The sequence below is a fragment of the Monopterus albus genome, unplaced genomic scaffold (genome assembly GCF_001952655.1).
Source record: "Monopterus albus unplaced genomic scaffold, M_albus_1.0 scaffold396.1, whole genome shotgun sequence".
Taxonomy (NCBI): Eukaryota; Metazoa; Chordata; class Actinopteri; order Synbranchiformes; family Synbranchidae; genus Monopterus; species Monopterus albus.
Genome location: NW_018128276.1, coordinates 209,003 through 225,658, shown reverse-complemented (window position 1 = coordinate 225,658; position 16,656 = coordinate 209,003). Strand labels below are relative to the sequence as shown.

Below are 16,656 nucleotides of genomic sequence, written 5' to 3'. Positions count from 1 at the left end.
CTAACGTTAAAGCTAACATTTCAGCAGTAAACAAACCTGTTTTTAACGGGGCTTCTTCATTTTCTGTTACACTCTGACTTTTATTTCTCGAACCTCTTGCTCGCCTCATGGTGATTTACGAAAAGTTTATTAGATTGTATTTACAGTAATAAAGGGGCCGTGGTGACAACAACCACAATGCTAATCTTCTCTTACTACCGCTTCCTAGTTGCTGACTCCAAAGATCGTCTGGAATGAGGATTAACCACTTCGTGCTCTATTTTCTCTTCAACAAGTGCGCAGGCATATACGATTCCACATTAATACATCTGTGCATAGACATTACAGTTATCGACAACCCTGAACTATAGTTAAGGATTACAGTTCAAAGTTCGTCTCAAATACTCTAAATTTACCCATGGGACTCTGTGCTTGAGTATAAGCACAGAGTGGGCACTCTTATACGTACCCGTATGGGGGAACAGAACATCGGAGACCTAAGGTTCCGACTTGCTCATTGGTCGGAATTATTTTTTTGCAGGATATGTGGAAATAACGTGTTCATCAAGGTGTTGAGGTTAACAATGATTTTTTTGAATACCGTTCGTTCACCGAAGAAATGACATCACGAAGTTGTAGTGCCCGCGTCCTCTGTCAGCGGGCGGTTATCGTGAAGATAATGTGCAGGGTGAGTGCAGTTTGTGGGTGTCTGACAGATAAACTGGTAAAAACAGGACTCAGTTAAATAACTAGAATTGCCGCTTCGCGGTTGTATGCCTCAACCAGTCAGATTCACTGGTATGGGACAGAAGTGAGGTTACTGACCTTGACATTTGACCATCAAAATCCAATTAGTTCATATTTGAGTCCACGTGGAAACTTCAGCCAGAAACTCCCTCAAGGCGTTCCTGGGATAATGTGTTTCACAAGAAGGGGCCGTACGGACGGACAACCTGAAAACATAAATAAAAAGGTTTATTTATGTTCACATCTTAGATTAATACGATTAAACCTGATAATCATATCAATTTGTTTATCATCTTTTGTCATTGTGTGAACTAGCAGTGTCATCTTTTTTAGCCCATTTGCCTTTTTCTATTTGTGTTACCTTGAGTGTTACCTACTCTTTGACTTGGAAATATAGGTGACCCGAGAACTTGGCACAAATCTCCTAAGTCTTTCAGTTATTAAGATATTGAGTTATTGGGTTTTTCTATATTCGTATTCATGCTGGTTAAGAAACATTTTTAATTTTTTTCCTCAGGGAATGAGTGCAGCTGCACACCCACAGTCTCAGATAGATTTCCTAAAAGGAGAACCTCACAGGAAGCACCCAGGGGTGACCAAACTGAAAATGCTGCACCTTCCTGAGAAGCTCCAGATTGCTGCACAGTCGATTATTAACAGTAGGTTTAGTTATGATTGTGCTATCATTTGATATACCTAATATTTCTGTAGCTTTACTGGTCTGAAATAAATTCATAAAGCTATATGGTGCTTAAATCTCTTCACCTGTAGGAGCTCATGTATCTCAGCTGACTGACCGCACATGCAAGCTCACTAACTACCTGTGGAGCAGAAAGCGAGCAGTTGAGGATGTGACACTGAGACAGAAAGCTGTTAGCCTGGAGAAGGAACTTTGGGAGAAAGCAATGGAGAAAAGAGGAGGTAGGTGACATACCTTATAGGGTACAGGTGTATTATATTATATCATGCACCAGCTGGAGAAATGGATGTGCTTTATATTACAGATATGGATGAGCAAGCACTGGAAGATCGCATCAGGAAGAAAGTGTTTTCCATGCTTAAAAGAACTACATATCACTGGACTCCAATGAAGTAACATTTGCTTTTTCCTACAAATTGGATTTTTTAAAGTTATGAGTGGATTCAGAATTATTCTCAGTTAATTCCAAAGCTTGCTTTACCTAACTGATGTCAAGATATACTGTAGGTTTGAAATTCTGACCATTATTTAAGACTTTAAACTTTTTAGCCTCACGTTTGCTGGACATCATTTTATTTATCATAATGACACTTAATTTCAGTGCATAAGAATGTAACGTGGAAAATGGACTATATAGCACCTTTCTTTTTACTCAAAGCGCTTGAGTGCAATAAATCAGGCTTTGAACGACAGGGTTTCAACAGTGAATCCCTGCAGGATACATTTTATAGCTTGTACCTGGTGATTTCTCCTGTTTGAGCCTGAGATATAGATGAGTTTATATACAGCTCAGTGTCTATGTTTCAGATATGATGAAGAGTTGGGTGTGGTGTATATGGCGGCCCGGCTGGCTGGGGGCTACGCGGCAGTGAGGAGAGCTCTAAATGAGGTGTGATGAGAGGTTAACTCACATGACAATACCAAAGATTTCTTTAAATAGTAAAAGCATTGGTTCACCCAGAAACAACATATTTTTACACTTACTGCAGTAAAACATGGAAAAACAACAAAGTAAATGTCGTGATTACTGAGAGGGATCCAAGTTTTGCCTTTATCTGTTCTAAGTGATGTTTTCTTTTCTATCATTTCAGATAAAGAAGAGGGATCCCTCTTTTGCCCCTCAGTCTCTCCTGGATTTTGGTTCAGGGCTGGGAACAGTTGCCTGGTTGGTGGACACTGGTGTAACACTAAGAGAATTTTTGTTTCTATTACAAGACTCTAATTTCAGTCTTCTCTGTCTCCTCCAGGGCGTCACACTCATGCTGGAGTGACACTTTGAAAGAGATGATATGTGTGGACAGCTCTGGGCCAATGAACATTCTGGCAGAGCGGCTCCTCAAAGGTGTGCACACAGACATTTAATTCATTTAGATTTGTTCAATTTTTGCTTTGGGCTTTCATCAAATAGTTCATCAGAGAATCAAAGCATTTTTGTTTCTTGTTGAGCAGGTGATGATGAAAGAGCTGATCCTCAGATCAAACACGTCTATTTCAGGCAGTTCCTCCCTGTCTCTCCTAAGGTGAGGCCCTCTTTGTTTTTATTTCAGCAATAGAAAAAGAGATTCTTAAAAATATATATTTTAGCTTTCAATTTTGAGTTTGAAGAAATATGAAATCAAATTCTTTCTGCATATATGACAGAAAATAAGCATTTCTAAAACTAAAGTGAAGTGAGACATGCAAATAGATTTTTGTTTTCTCATCATGATGCATGAATAATGCATATGCAGTCAGTACTATACCCATGCATGTGAATAATATACAGCAGTTGGAAGGACCAGATTATTAACTGCCTTGTTTTAAGATATTGTTTTGTCTATTTCTGATGATGCAGTGGTCATCTTTATTGACAAAAATCCTCAAACACACAATTACATTTTTACATTTCCACCAGCATTCTTAATTATTAATTTCTTCTTAACAAAAAGGAGAAAAACTAGGTAGCTGGTATGAGCAGTGTTAGCTTAGGTCACTTAACAAAACAGGGAAAGAAATAAATTCAAATACTATATCAAGAACCATATCTACAGGTTCTGTTCACACCACTGGGCTTAAAAACACGCTAAAATTAGGAGCAGATTTAGGCTTCCCTTTGTTACATTAGTTCTATGCTTGTCCTATAAAGCTGAAGGATAAGGAGCCTTGACACTGCCGTGTTTCTCCTTTCAGGTGCAGTTCGACTTGGTGGTCGCAGCCTTCACTCTGTCGGAGCTTCCCACTGCGAAGGAGCGAGAAGAGGCCGTGTTCACTCTGTGGAGGAAGACAAGCTCATACCTGGTTGGTTCAAATAATGATAAGACTTCACCTACTGATGACGTCAGCATGGTCTTTTGGACCATGTGCAATGTCCACTTGACCATGCATCTTTAGTTAATGCTAGATTTGGCATATTTTGTGTATAAATTATTTTTAGAACTATTTTGGTATCTAGAAGTCGTGATTTATGTTATATATTTTTCTTGGTGTAGGTGCTGGTGGAAAATGGGACCAAAGAGGGCCATCAGATACTTATGGAAGCCAGAGACACCTTATTAAATGTATTCAAATACAGTAGATAAGAGAGCATTTGTTTCTTGTTTGGTAAGTGGATGTGATTTGTCACAGTTTCCATTTCTCTGTCTCCAGAAACAAGAGAAGACCGTATATGACTCCAGACCTGCCTCAGTGTTTGCTCCGGTATGTTGTAATCCCAGCTGGTTTCAAACTGTCATCCCATGCTTTTTACCAGCGTTGTCACAGCTCTGTTGCATCTTCTCTTTGGTGTTTGGCTTTTCTAGTGCCCTCATCTAATGGTTTGTCCTAAACTAGCCCGGGAACCCGTCGTGCCCTGCAACTTCCAGCAGCTGTACTACCCTCTGCCTCTGCCCGGGGTGAGATTGAATTTTTCAGAAGTCAGACATCAGTTAGTCAAGTTTGAAAGTTTATTGTTGACCTTGGAAATATTAGAATTACAAAAAAAACAGCCCATTTACACACTTTTTCAGTTTCAGCTGATTTAATTGCAGAAAAAACTAAGCAGATCTTAAATGAAGATTCTTGTGCCATGTCAGTCAGTTTGATTTTTTTTTTTTTTAAGATGATTTGATGTCATTCCTCGTGTGTTTGTACTTTAAAACTTGTCTAATAATCATTTAGGTATAGATTTGTTTGCTCTGCCATGTTATCTTTGCTGCTTGTTCTCCTGTGTAAAACACACCATTTACTTTCCACAAAGATTAAACTAATTACAGTTGTTATAATACTGTATATATGATGGTGATATAATGAAAATGTTCATTTCTACCTAAAAACAGAATAAGGATCAGTGACACCATATCAACTTTGTTTTCTCAGCACAATGACCGTCAGATAGAGAAGTTCAGCTACCTGATTGTGACTCGGACGGAACCGACACAGACCGACACAGAAGGCGTGGACTGGGCCAGGCTGATTGCACCGGTGAAGTGCAGAACCAGACATGTCCATTGTCAGATGTGCTGCCCTGACGGACAGATACAACACATGGTGGTGACAGCACAAAAACACAGCAGGTAATGGTCCTGCATCACATACTGTATACAGTCAAACTCATCAGCAGCAGGACCAGTTGCTCGTTTCTCACTGGGATTCACACACCAAAGTCTGATCTAGATCCAAGTAAGGTTCTGGCTCTGCTGGTCCACAATGTTCAAATTTACAGGGCTCATGGAAAACTTACTACTGTGATGCAACAAATTATGATACAGACTTACAAGTAAGATCAAATTGTAGCTGAAACTCTGCTGCTTTGGTAGGGTGTGTGAACAGATTTGACATATCCTCAAAAGTTACTGAGCTATATCCTGAAGAAAACTGCCATTAGTGAAGTTTTTCTTGAATAACTTTCAAATGAATACTGATATCAGTGCAAATCCAAATGCTAGAGGGAGGTTGTCATGGCCAAGGACCCATAGTATGAGGGTCAAACTGTAATTCATGAAGTCAAATCATGAGCATGTCAGGCAGTATTTCAGAAAAGGGGAGGTAGATTTTAACCTGCATTTGTCATGTGGGTGGTGTCTCACACCCAGTCCAGTCTACACAAACATCTGTCAGTTATGCTACATTATTTCTGAACACAGCAGACATGCAAAATGTTTCCCTAAATAAATGGTTTGAAATTGGCTAAATTTAGTTTAACCAACAATGACATTTTATTAGATTTTTGTTTGGCATACTCTGTCATGGACACACAGGTTGGTCACAACATTTTGTTTTGTTGTCTAGCTTTACATTGTCTGATTCTGGCTTCCCTCAGAGATGTGTACCGCTGTGCTCGGAACAGTGACTGGGGAGATCAACTGCCTGTCATTCAGAAAATCGAGGATGATGTTCATGGTGATAATTCACACTAACCCTGAGATAAGGCTGTTGTCCAGAGACCCATCAGTTGTTGGTTACATATAACAGCTGTGTCTTCTTATGGGAACTGCTATATTACTTACAATAACTGTTGTGTGGGTTTCAAGATTACTTCAATAAAAAGTCATTGTTCATTCCCTCTGTAGTTCACCAAGCTTTAATGTGCACCACCTTCAACAAACCATAAACCACATAAGTAAAAAGCACACTGCAATTTTGGACCTTATTGTGAACTGTAACAGGTCCTAAAACCCAGAAAAAACACTGATCTTTCTCAGAGATGCACAGTGTGGGATTTGTTGCCATGTATCACACATTAAATATGAAGACATGATTATATACAATTTTTGGTTCCACATTTTTCCAAAATCAGTTGATTCCAACAATCTCCTTCAGGGCTGAGGTCAGGTCTGGGTACTTGTACTGAAATCCAGCTTCCAGAGTCCTCTTTGGTATGACTTTCTGGCCCTGGGTGAGCACCATGGCCCTCTCACTGCCCATTAGAGCATTCAGGACAAAGACCGGCACAGGACAAATGGTGGGCCGCCTCAGGACATGGCCCAGTTCTTTAGTGAACTCATAGTTGGTGTTCAAAGCAGGCGCGACTCCATTAAAGACTAGTGGTGGAAGGGGGGGAGTGTCAGTCTGGGACCCCAGGCTGTGGGTGATGAGTCCTGCCAGGTCTGAGACATGGATCCAGGGGAATGGCTGTGTCCCAGAGCCCAGAGTGCCCCCGAGGCCGAGCCAAAAGGCCGGTAGCATCTGCTTCATGGCACCACCGTCACGACCCAGTACTACCCCTGGTGGAGGGAGAGTGGAATAATGGAGTGTGAAAATAGGTATTGTCTTTTTTTGTTGTTGTTGTCTCAGTTCCAAATCAAGTGTAGCAGTTTATTTCCTCTCTTCATTTAACTCAATTTTTGTACATAGTTTGATGGTTTTGGTTTCCTCTTTTTGGCAGGATAAAGTCACCCTCTACTGTATGTATGTACTGATCAGTACAGTCTTGTGACTTTACAGGAAACACTGATAAAACATATTTGCTGTGCTTTTGATTAGAATACTAGGAAGTTGCATTTACTGAAATAATTACTATTACTACATTTATCAGGTGATGGGTAACCTTGGGGGAGACAACAAAGACAGGAGGAGGGATGATAAAGTACAAGAGCAGGAAAAGCTAATTACTTTAACCTTTGTTGTATTGGTGCCAAGTCTGTTCTTTTCTCCTTTATTCTCAGAACCTTGTGACAAATGAAATGCTTCCATGTCCGTCCATTCTCAAGAAAAGTCATCTTTAATACCATAAACATGGGGCTATGCTTGCCAGACTTGAAACAAAATATCAGATCATAATATTTTTAATAATACATTTTCGTTTGTGCTGTATGCCATAGAAAACTGTGCCTAGTTGGATTCATGTAGTATCAAACCCATGACGCCCAAGTGGAACTACAGAAGTGTCACACTAATCACCAGGTATCACTGCAGGTATACCAAAAGAAGACTGTGGTGTTGAAGACAAAAGTAGTGACTTTAATATATCTGATACTCATATAGCAGTGAGTAAGCACTTTATTCAGATACAAGTTTTGCTCACATTTTATCCAGTCTTCTCCTCATTGTCCTTAAGGGTAAACCATCACACACTGACCCGTTTGGTAAACACGAGCAGACTGTGTGTGATGACTGGGCTTTTAGGTTAGATTTTGTACCTTGAAATGCTGGGACAGTCTCTTGTGAAAGTTAAAGTGAAATATGCACTTTGTACATACCGGACCTGACGACAACTTGTTTGGTGCTTTTTGCCACATCCTCAGGCAGAAGTGCTGCAGCCTCCCACTCTTTCACGAGGGTGGAGAAGAGGTCAAATGGTGTCCAGTCACTGTCTTCTGTATACTCAGCTGTCAGACTGCACTTGTAACAAGCTTTTGGTCAAGAAGAAGAACTAATGTACTGCAATAAATTGTACTGTGTATATCATTAAAAAAAAAAAACTTTGACAGAGTTCAACCCAATATACAGTATAGTTAAATCTTTCCAAACCATCAACTCAGTTTTAACAATCCAGCATCAGTCATCAGTCAGGTTCTATTTGACAGAAACATACCTACACCTGTTACCAGCACCCAGGAATGAGGAGGACTGGGGGAAGCAGCAATGGCCTGAGCTAGAGTTTTTGTAGTGTCAATGCGACTGGAGAACAAATCATTGACGTAGCTTTTGTTCCACCTGAAACAACAAATAAAATGGAAAATAGAGACCTAGCTTAAAACAGCTGGGACATCACCTATAATAGCACGATTCATTCTGTACAGAAATTATACTATTAATCGCCCACTATCATTTCAACCATTCTGTGTTAGTTACTGACAAGTTCAAAGCTGTGATTAACAATAGATAAACAATGGCTGTCTCTATTTCAGAGCTGCAACAATTAATTAATTTATCGATTCCCTTTCCACTACCAGCCTTGAGTCAGATTGTAAAACATTTGGATTTTGAGCCATTAGAAAGATAAACTAAGTGAAGAGGTTACCTTAGACTCTGGGACATTAAAGTGGGTAATTTTCACAATTTTGACATTGTATAGACATGAAGATTAATTGAGAAAACCTGCAGAATCATTGTTAAAAGGAAAAAAACTGTCCAGTTTTAAGCCTTGTTTATTTCTTGCTCACCATCGCAGTGGGTTCATGAGATTCTCTCCAGCCAAGTTGACGGCACCCTCACATGGTGGGAGGCCACGAGACTTCAACTCATCCTGCAGGAGCCCAGAGGAGGCAAAGTACAGGAGTTTATTTAAGACACTCTATATGGAGACAAGTACAGATATCTTAAATGCTGCTGAAAATTGAAATAAATTTTATATGAACAAAGTATAGCTGTAGATGTGGGGGTGGGCAGTTACTGCAATCTTATGGATTGGGACATTAAACTGCCCCTCTTTCCTCTAGTGTTACTGTTTCTCTGTAGTAATCTGAGAACATACCCATGTTATCTTCTCTGGACCAGGCTGGCGAGATATCACTGTGACCTTGTGACCTTTGTGTCTGAGAAGGCGAGTCAGCTCACGGCCCACAAAGCCAGCCCCCCCTCCTATAAAGGAAACAGTAGAGAAATGCACAGATAGGAGAACCAAAGAGCCATAGAGAATCCATCACTTAGGCCTACCAATTATAAAGGTTACATTTGCCATAATTTCATTAATATACATTCTCAATTATGCTACATTCAGAGTGTTCAACAAATTAAATTTAAAGCTGTCCAAGACCTTTAAAGTACTGCATACAATGCAATTTATTACATGTTCAGTCATACTGGCTGAAGAATGAACAAAGCATAAGGCTAAAAAAAATCACAAAACAACCACAAAGAAATACTAAACTATCCCAAAGGCAATGAAAACAACCAAAGAGATGGAAAACAATACAGTCTGGGGTCCTCTTTAGGGGGACAGTGAGTCCTTTTCTGTCTCAAAATCTGTCTATGCCTGCACGGCTTCAAACACAAGTAATCTGTTCATTTATTTTTTTCTAAAGTCCATACTTTCCACTGCACACACATAGCCTATGAGTTGATGAGCAAAGTTATAACAACAACAGTTAAACAGTTTAAGTTACTGGGCAAAAGGTAAGAAAAAAATCAGTCTTTGTAAGTGAAATGCAAGACTTTTGACATGGACCTTCTTCTCGGGAGGAGGTAGAGGTAACTGGTTCAGGGTTTGGGTAAAGAGAAGCAGACTCATATACCCCAAAATCTACCGCCGAGTCTTGGGATGTAAAACTAATCGAGACTTTAGGATTAACCCTAACCCGAAAACGGAAGGTAACGTGCGCATGCGTGCAATACATGCTTGTACATTGCATTCATGCAATACTTCAGCACCCTTAGCTTTGAATAAGAGATAACAAGATGACGGTTTTTACTGTTACTTTATAAGGCACACTCAACTTGCTAGTACGTATACTCAATTTAAGCCTGCAATGCTAGCATTCGTTAACAGCTAGCTGGTAGCATTATGTCACACTGAACTTTCCGAGCGACTTTAACTATACTTGATTCTTTTAAAGTGTACGTACCTATTACGACTCTCATGGTCACAAGATTGACGTCCAATACTGACGTCAATATATGACCGCCGGTTACAGCGTCTATTTAGCCTTATGTCCGTACCCTTCTATGTTGTGTCCTGTAGTTGTACAGTTTTTGTCCCAGTAGGAGACCCGTATTTCAGCCAGACAGATGCGTCATTTGCAGTGCCGCAGTATTTTACTGCGGTCAAATCAGCCGCCGTTCAGTTTTCCGTGGTCAAGCCAGCCGCGCTAGAATTTGAAGTGCGCCTATATACGTTATATACACTTACATTTACGGTAAAGGTATTGAAACGGGCCAAAGCTCGCGATTCTCAACCTAAGCTGCATGTCTTTGGACTGTGGGAGGAAGCCGGAGCGAACCCACGCAAGCACGGGGAGAACATGCAAACTCCGCACAGAAAGGTTCGAACCCAGAACCTGCTTGCTGTGAGGCAACAGCGCTAACCACCGTGCTGCCCATACCGCAGTGTCGTATTATAGTTTAAACTGGAGCACTGGGAATCTCAGCTGTGGTATTATAAATTAAAGTAGCAGGTGGCATTCAATCCCTGGTTTATTTAAAACAGCAGGTGGTTATTTATACGGATGTTTATTAATATCTACTCACTAAAGTTGTGTGTCAATGTAGGGGAATCGTAGTTTTAAAAATGTTTAGAAAATAACAATAGTAAGATAATTAACTGAGTTTAATTAAGGGGATTTAATAATCGACATGGCTTAACGATAACTGCAAAAACACATCATTAATTAATGAGGACAATGGATCCCTACATTTTCACAGTAAAATTTGGTAATTGGGAGATGATAATAATAATGATATTATTAATTTGTTTGAACCCTTAGCTCCAGGACCAATGACATAGAGTAGCCTAAATATGTTATGAATACAGTAACGAAATACTACAAAAATGCACTGAAAACCCGGAAGCTGTGTGATTTCTGACGGATGACAACAAACACGTGGTTTTGATAAAGAGATAAATTGAGCCCCAGCCTAGTTGTTTCTCCTTTTCATGTTCCGGTGGAGAAGGTTGGACGTGCTTCTGCCTGATGTTAGCGATGAGACGGAACCCAGCACGTGTGTGGTCTCATTAATGGTATATGTCGTTAGTTTGCATCATTTTACGGTGATTTTTGTCGCAGTTCATGTGTTTCTGCTTGTGGTTGTTCCTTGTTGGTGTTTCCGCCACTATGAACATTGTTAGCTCGATGGTCGACCTCGTGGTTTGTAGAACAGTCGACAAATTGTCTCTGCATTCAAGTAAATGGTGGATTAAAATAACTTAACTAGTAGTAGCACAATACAGTTTGGTTTGGATTTAAATATTATCCTCTCTCAGTGGTCGACGATAATTACACCTCAGGTACAGCCTTTTAATTCGAATAGGAGTAACTGTTGTATCAGGTTTCTGTCAATTGAGCTTCACTACTTGTAAGAAACATTGTAATTTGTATTTAACTGTGTTTATGAATGTATCATGTTTTTTTAATGTACTAATCATTGACAAATGTAGTGGGCTGTATTGTTAAAGACAAAACCACCAGTTCCAACCTATTTGGCTTGTGAGCTCAGAAATGTTTGTATGTAGCCTTTTTTTCCCCACATTTCACTTATCAGTTCTAAGAAAGGGGCATTTCCTTTAACATCCAAGACAGTTTCCAAGAATTATTTGATGGAAACCAAAGGCTTCAGTTTAACCTTCCTAACAAATGCAAGAAACGCCCAATACAGTTAGTTTCAGCTATATGTACCAAAAAACTGGCAACTGAGTGTAATCTAATTTCATTTGCATGTCAGAGCAGATGCAGAACAACCTTTTGGAAGTTGCCAGATTTGTTAGAATAAAGCTGCTTTTAAAGTCAAACCACAATGATGAGTTGCATGTGAGTCCGTGTTTCACCTGAACCTCGTGATTATTCTTTCACTGCACTGATGGGTTTGACAGTACAGTTACTAAGTGAGGATGTTTACTGTGCGAACTTGGACTAAGCGGTCATGTTTTCCTCTCCTTTAGGATTTACAAGTCTGTCCTGGATATGTTATCTTAAAGGTGAGAACAAATTCAGCATTTTTGGTCTTTCACAATAGGATCGTTGTTACGTACGATTGTATAGCAAGTCCATGTATGTTAATGCTTTCTCTTACCTTAAATACATCCCACCTTTGTGAATATTTTTATTACAACCTTTATTCTGAGGCTATAGTTTGTGGTGCATCACTTATTTGACTAGTCCGATCTCTGCAGCCTGTAATGTGTGTTTAATGTTGAACCATCACTCCTCTAGAACAGTTATCAGTTCACCTTTGTTTGTTTACAGGCAACAGGAGCACTGCAAGAGCTGAGTCCCTCAGTGAACGTTTTTTTTGAATGACTTATCTCTGTTTATTTCTTTACCATGTTCACAGTTGTAGGTAAGTTTGAAATCAAAGTGACTTGCTGCCTGAAAACATGAATGTATTCATAACCTATGCAAGTGTTTAAATCACTACTTAAACTACACTGTCTAATTTAAATATGCATGCAATCTAATGCGGTCAATGCAAAAAATCTTGCAAATGTCATACTGTATGTGTTAACGATTCATAGCTGGTGATAGTGTTTTACTGGACTGCTTTATAGCCAGAGGTGTTTGTGTTCCCATCTATTATGAAAATAAGACAAAATTGTGAAGCACTGACTATAACGTAGTCCAGTACACCAGCCCCTTTAACTATGAACTCTGATAAACACAACACATTTACGGCACTGCTTTTGTAATGTGTTGCAATAAACTGTACACATGTACACCCAATAGTGGCCACTGAGTTTGTATTGTGATATGAACAGTAAGGTTCAAGTAAATAAAGCAAACTGTGTTAAACTATAGTGTTTGTTTTCTGGCTCATGTAGAACAGTAGTTCTTACCTTTTTAGTGTGACTCCAGACTCCTTGAGAACAGTAGCTGGTTATTAGGTACAAGTCCAAGAAATGTCAGTGAGACCTTCCAGTTGCGATAGAAAATTGTGCCTGTTTTTGGCAAATCTTCGTGTCCAAATGATCAGTGCAAGTGGGTAAACTCTCTTCAAAAATCTTAAATCTGTTAAAAATCTTACAACATGGATGTATTGAACAAAGTGTCTGTGTAAAACAAAGAGCTTAAGTCTCACATCTTTTACTGAACTGCATAATGCTTTGACCCTTAAACGTATCAAGCATATAGTGCAAACGTGAGCTCTACATTGTGCAACAAATGCTGGTAACACTTCTCACTATTGCATTATGAGAAGTCCCACATTAAAGTGAAAATCAAAACCTTTGATTAAACTTCACATCTAAGCAACAAACTTAAAAATGTATCATAAACCAGTGCAAAGAATCTCTGCTTCAGTGTTGTGAAGTGTGAACATGTTGGAGTCCAGCTCCAGACATTTCAAAGAGGAGCAAGCAGTCAAACCGCTGCCTGCGCCAAGTATTCCAAGACCGGCACTGAGTTTTCCATGATAAAGAAATGTCTTCTGTTCTTTTAGTCAGTTCAATGCAATGAGTAATTGAAAAGCCTGTACTGATTAAACAAAAATGAATGGTTCATCTCTTTGGCCCAAATGAGAATGTGTACTGATAAGCTACAACCAAGTCCTTTAGGATTAAGTGTCAGTTATCTGAAAGGCCAGTTTGAGGTTAATTACTAACAGTCTTAATTTTCCCTATACATCACTCATAAGCAGGATATCAACATGTAAATTGTATGGTATTGTTTATTAATGTATACTCTAGCTCTTCCTTGGGAAGCTGCTGTAAGAAAAGTTATAGTACAATAAAAAGCCTTAATATGAAATATTAAATACTGAGCATTAATAGCTGTGAAAATTACAATGTTATAAACCATTTCTGCCTATAAATGCTTTAACTGTTAAGGATTTTTTTTTCATGTATGTTTTAGTTACTCTGTAGTTCGGCTTTGTTTTCCTTTGTTCTTTGCAACTGCCACAAAAAATGCAAAGTATTTTTTAAATGCAGCAAAGTCAGACTCAAATCTTGCTTTAAACAAAATCTACCCACCACGTAGTTTTACAACTTTCCAGTTTCATTCAATGCTTACTTCCCGTTTTATCTAGAGGAATCTCGTGTGGCTATGAGGTCAACATTTATAGTTCCCACACTGTCTTTGCCCATGACCCGACCCTTTTTGTTTCCTATTTGGTCCAATGTGGCCTCAAAGAGCTTAGCCATGAAAGCGAAGCCGTCCCGCTTGATGTAGGATTTTGCAGTGAAGGTGTAAAGGACCGGGTTGGCACAGCTGCTGATGAAGGCCAGAGCTGAGGTCACTGCACGACAGGCCTGAGAGATGTGGTCCAACCTGCAGGTACACACATTAGTAGCATTATTAGCCTACAATAAATTTAAAGTACAGTATATAAGTGAAAATAGGTAAGAGGGTGTGTAAAAAATCTCACCTTTCTTTTGTGGGTGAATCCTGTGGGTACCACTCAGCCGCCACCTTAGCCAGAACAAAACATCAGTTCCTTCCAAAGATATTTGTCTTAAAGCAGAGATGTGAGTTGAATTGTTTAATAAATGATACTGTATATACACCCTCACACACCTGTATCATGTTGACAACATGGTATGGCAGCCAGAAAATGCCAAATGTCACCACAATAGCCAGGATGAGTTTCTCACTGCGGATCTTTCGGCCAAACTTGGTCTGCCTCAGGCGTCTCATGATGAGGGCGTAGCTGGTGATGATGAGTGCATAAGGAAGAATGAATCCCGCCACTGTCTCCAAGGTATACTGAAACCTCACCTGTACACAGAATAGATATGTTCACAGTAATGACTGCATAGGCTTCTGTAATCACTCTGCTATAACGAGGCAACGCCAGATACAAATAGAGTTCATTTATCAATTATAAACGGTTTAAAATACTACAACTTCTCAGGTTGCAGCTTCTTAGTGAAGTATTTGCTGCTTCTCTTTTTCATATACTATAATGAATAGAATGCCTTAATAACTGAAGACCATTCAGATATCTTGGAGTTCTTCTGGAACAAAACAAATGATTTGATGACTGCCTTTCGCTTTAGGAAATTGTGAATGTTTTTTGACTATAAAGTTCATCAGTCAGCCAAGAACACATAATGGATATTAAAAGTAGTTTCTGGACTGCTTACATTTCGGGACAGGGTGTGCTTAGGCGCACAAACCATGCGTGTGAAATTCTTCTCAGCTGTGTTCGTTGTCACGCCCCGAAACAGCAGTGAAGGGAGAGAAATGACCATCACCAGCACCCACATGCCCACAATTAGTCTCCTCACAATCCTCCTGCTGGCCAGGGAGGACACTCTGCTGGGAAACACCACGGACACCAGCCTGTGCAGGCTCATCAGTGTGATCAGAAAGATGGAGGCGTACATGTTGGAGTTGCACAGGTAGAACAGACATTTACACATGAATAGACCAAAGATCCATGTCCGCTTGGCCAGGTAGATAATGAAGAAGATGGTGAGGGCCATGAGGATGCCATCGGCAAACGCCAGGTTGAGGATGAGGATGGTGGTGATTGAGCGTCGTCGAGTGCGTGCCAGGATGCTCCAGATGACGAAGAGGTTGCCAGGAACACCCAGGAGGAAGACCAAACCAAGGATGACGGCGCCCAGAGTTGTGGAAAAGTTGTTACTCACAGGGCTGTCCTCCTTATGATCTGTGTCATTATGACTGTGGAAAAGGGAAGGCTGAAGGTAAAGACCTTCATCCATGATAGAAGGGGGTTTGATCCTGAGGACAAGAGACAACATTAGAATCTAAAACAGGATTCACTCAGTTTGCTGTCTTTCTCAAAACATCCCCGATAGTTACAAAACAATAAGAGCATTTCTCAAAGGAACCTGTTCAAACAGCACCACACAATGGATTTGCTGCAAAAGCGCGTCACCTGCTCAAAATCCTTAGTTTATCTCTGAAAGCAGATACTTATGTAAGTGAACATGTCAGTGCCCTCAGCATGACCAGTCCTTGTTTCATCATTTATGAACATGGCAGTCAGAATGTTTAGTCACGTTGTCTGTACAGCTGTTTAGTAACATTTAAGTATTTGTAATGTCAGTATTGTCATGTGAAAACTGTGGCTTGGATTTTGAAGACAGTGACTGAAAATACAAAAGGCTGCACATTTTCTGTATGGCAATTCATTCAAAGTTTCACTGGCCACTTTATTAGGTACACCTGTACAATTCACTTCCACCTCAACATCTGTGTTTATGAAGCTCAAAATGATTCAGCTTCATCAATCTATAAATTCAATTATATGTTTATCATTGAGGTCATAGTTAAAGGTGGTGTTGTGCTGGACTATGTTATATTCAGAGGTGTTTCTAATATTACTGCCTGGATGTTGTGTTTGCTGAAGTGTGTGCCAGTTGTATTTGTCTATTTGTATTGTTCTGTGTCTATTGTTGTAACGATTTACTGTTGAATTGTTTGCTGACCTCTTTGCCTGGTCAGTCTTGAAAAAGAGATATCAGTCTCATTGTGGCTTACCTGGTTAAATAAAGGATAAATGGAATAAATAAAAAAATATTCTTACCCTCTCATGTACAGTATGTAGCTGTGGAGGCCAAAAATATAGAGACACCTTTTAATCCACAAATATTAAAATTATGAGCATTGTAATAAATCTGCTATGAATAAATAATCAAGTCAATAAAAGTAAATAATTATTTAAAGATGGGGAAAAAGGAAAGAGCCAGACGTTAGTAAAATGTGATAAAGATT

At 39.6% G+C, this 16,656-nt stretch overlaps 3 protein-coding genes across 4 annotated transcripts; 1 reads left to right on the top strand and 2 right to left on the bottom strand.

Annotated features, from left to right (window-relative positions):
• The first annotated feature begins 37 nt into the window (after nt 1-37).
• On the top strand, nt 38-5,944 carry mettl17 (methyltransferase like 17). 2 transcript variants are annotated; one of them, XM_020586143.1, is made up of 14 exons: nt 38-667; nt 1,244-1,385; nt 1,498-1,647; nt 1,731-1,818; nt 2,234-2,315; nt 2,518-2,591; nt 2,674-2,768; nt 2,876-2,946; nt 3,596-3,703; nt 3,895-3,963; nt 4,052-4,102; nt 4,204-4,296; nt 4,760-4,956; nt 5,703-5,944. In XM_020586143.1, exons 1-14 carry the CDS (start codon nt 599-601, stop codon nt 5,797-5,799), a joined length of 1,386 nt encoding a protein of 461 aa, XP_020441799.1. In that variant the 5' UTR covers nt 38-598; the 3' UTR covers nt 5,800-5,944. The 2 variants fall into 2 exon arrangements, with proteins under 2 accessions (XP_020441799.1, XP_020441801.1); XM_020586145.1 differs by lacking the exon at nt 38-667 and adding an exon at nt 822-952.
• Nucleotides 5,945-6,037: 93 nt separating this feature from the next.
• Nucleotides 6,038-10,009, bottom strand: sdr39u1 (short chain dehydrogenase/reductase family 39U, member 1). The gene is made up of 6 exons (XM_020586149.1): nt 9,889-10,009; nt 8,799-8,905; nt 8,488-8,570; nt 7,917-8,038; nt 7,582-7,734; nt 6,038-6,606 (listed from the first exon to the last, which is right to left on the bottom strand). Exons 1-6 carry the CDS (start codon nt 9,902-9,904, stop codon nt 6,176-6,178), a joined length of 912 nt encoding a protein of 303 aa, XP_020441805.1. The 5' UTR covers nt 9,905-10,009; the 3' UTR covers nt 6,038-6,175.
• A 3,982-nt stretch (nt 10,010-13,991) lies between these two features.
• ltb4r2b (leukotriene B4 receptor 2b) lies at nt 13,992-15,641 on the bottom strand. The gene is made up of 4 exons (XM_020586130.1): nt 15,057-15,641; nt 14,488-14,688; nt 14,339-14,382; nt 13,992-14,241 (listed from the first exon to the last, which is right to left on the bottom strand). The coding sequence occupies exons 1-4, from the start codon at nt 15,639-15,641 to the stop codon at nt 13,992-13,994; spliced, it is 1,080 nt and encodes a 359-aa protein (XP_020441786.1).
• Between the last annotated feature and the right edge of the window lie 1,015 nt (nt 15,642-16,656).

What these genes read in the sequence shown, in the direction of transcription:
- mettl17 (XM_020586143.1), top strand. Translation starts at nt 599, where the DNA reads ATGACATCACGAAGTTGTAGTGCCCGCGTCCTCTGTCAGCGGGCGGTT. An exon ending in TATCACTGGACTCCAATGAA is followed by an intron (nt 1,819 to 2,233) that starts GTAACATTTGCT and finishes TCTATGTTTCAG; the next exon opens with ATATGATGAAGAGTTGGGTG. An exon ending in GGAAGACAAGCTCATACCTG is followed by an intron (nt 3,704 to 3,894) that starts GTTGGTTCAAAT and finishes TTCTTGGTGTAG; the next exon opens with GTGCTGGTGGAAAATGGGAC.
- sdr39u1 (XM_020586149.1), bottom strand. An exon ending in GTCCAGAGAAGATAACATGG is followed by an intron (nt 8,571 to 8,798) that starts GTATGTTCTCAG and finishes GGGCTCCTGCAG; the next exon opens with GATGAGTTGAAGTCTCGTGG. An exon ending in GGTGCTGGTAACAGGTGTAG is followed by an intron (nt 7,735 to 7,916) that starts GTATGTTTCTGT and finishes CTTGACCAAAAG; the next exon opens with CTTGTTACAAGTGCAGTCTG.
- ltb4r2b (XM_020586130.1), bottom strand. Translation starts at nt 15,641, where the DNA reads ATGGATGAAGGTCTTTACCTTCAGCCTTCCCTTTTCCACAGTCATAAT. An exon ending in AGCACACCCTGTCCCGAAAT is followed by an intron (nt 14,689 to 15,056) that starts GTAAGCAGTCCA and finishes TTCTGTGTACAG; the next exon opens with GTGAGGTTTCAGTATACCTT. An exon ending in ATGTTGTCAACATGATACAG is followed by an intron (nt 14,383 to 14,487) that starts GTGTGTGAGGGT and finishes GTTCTGGCTAAG; the next exon opens with GTGGCGGCTGAGTGGTACCC.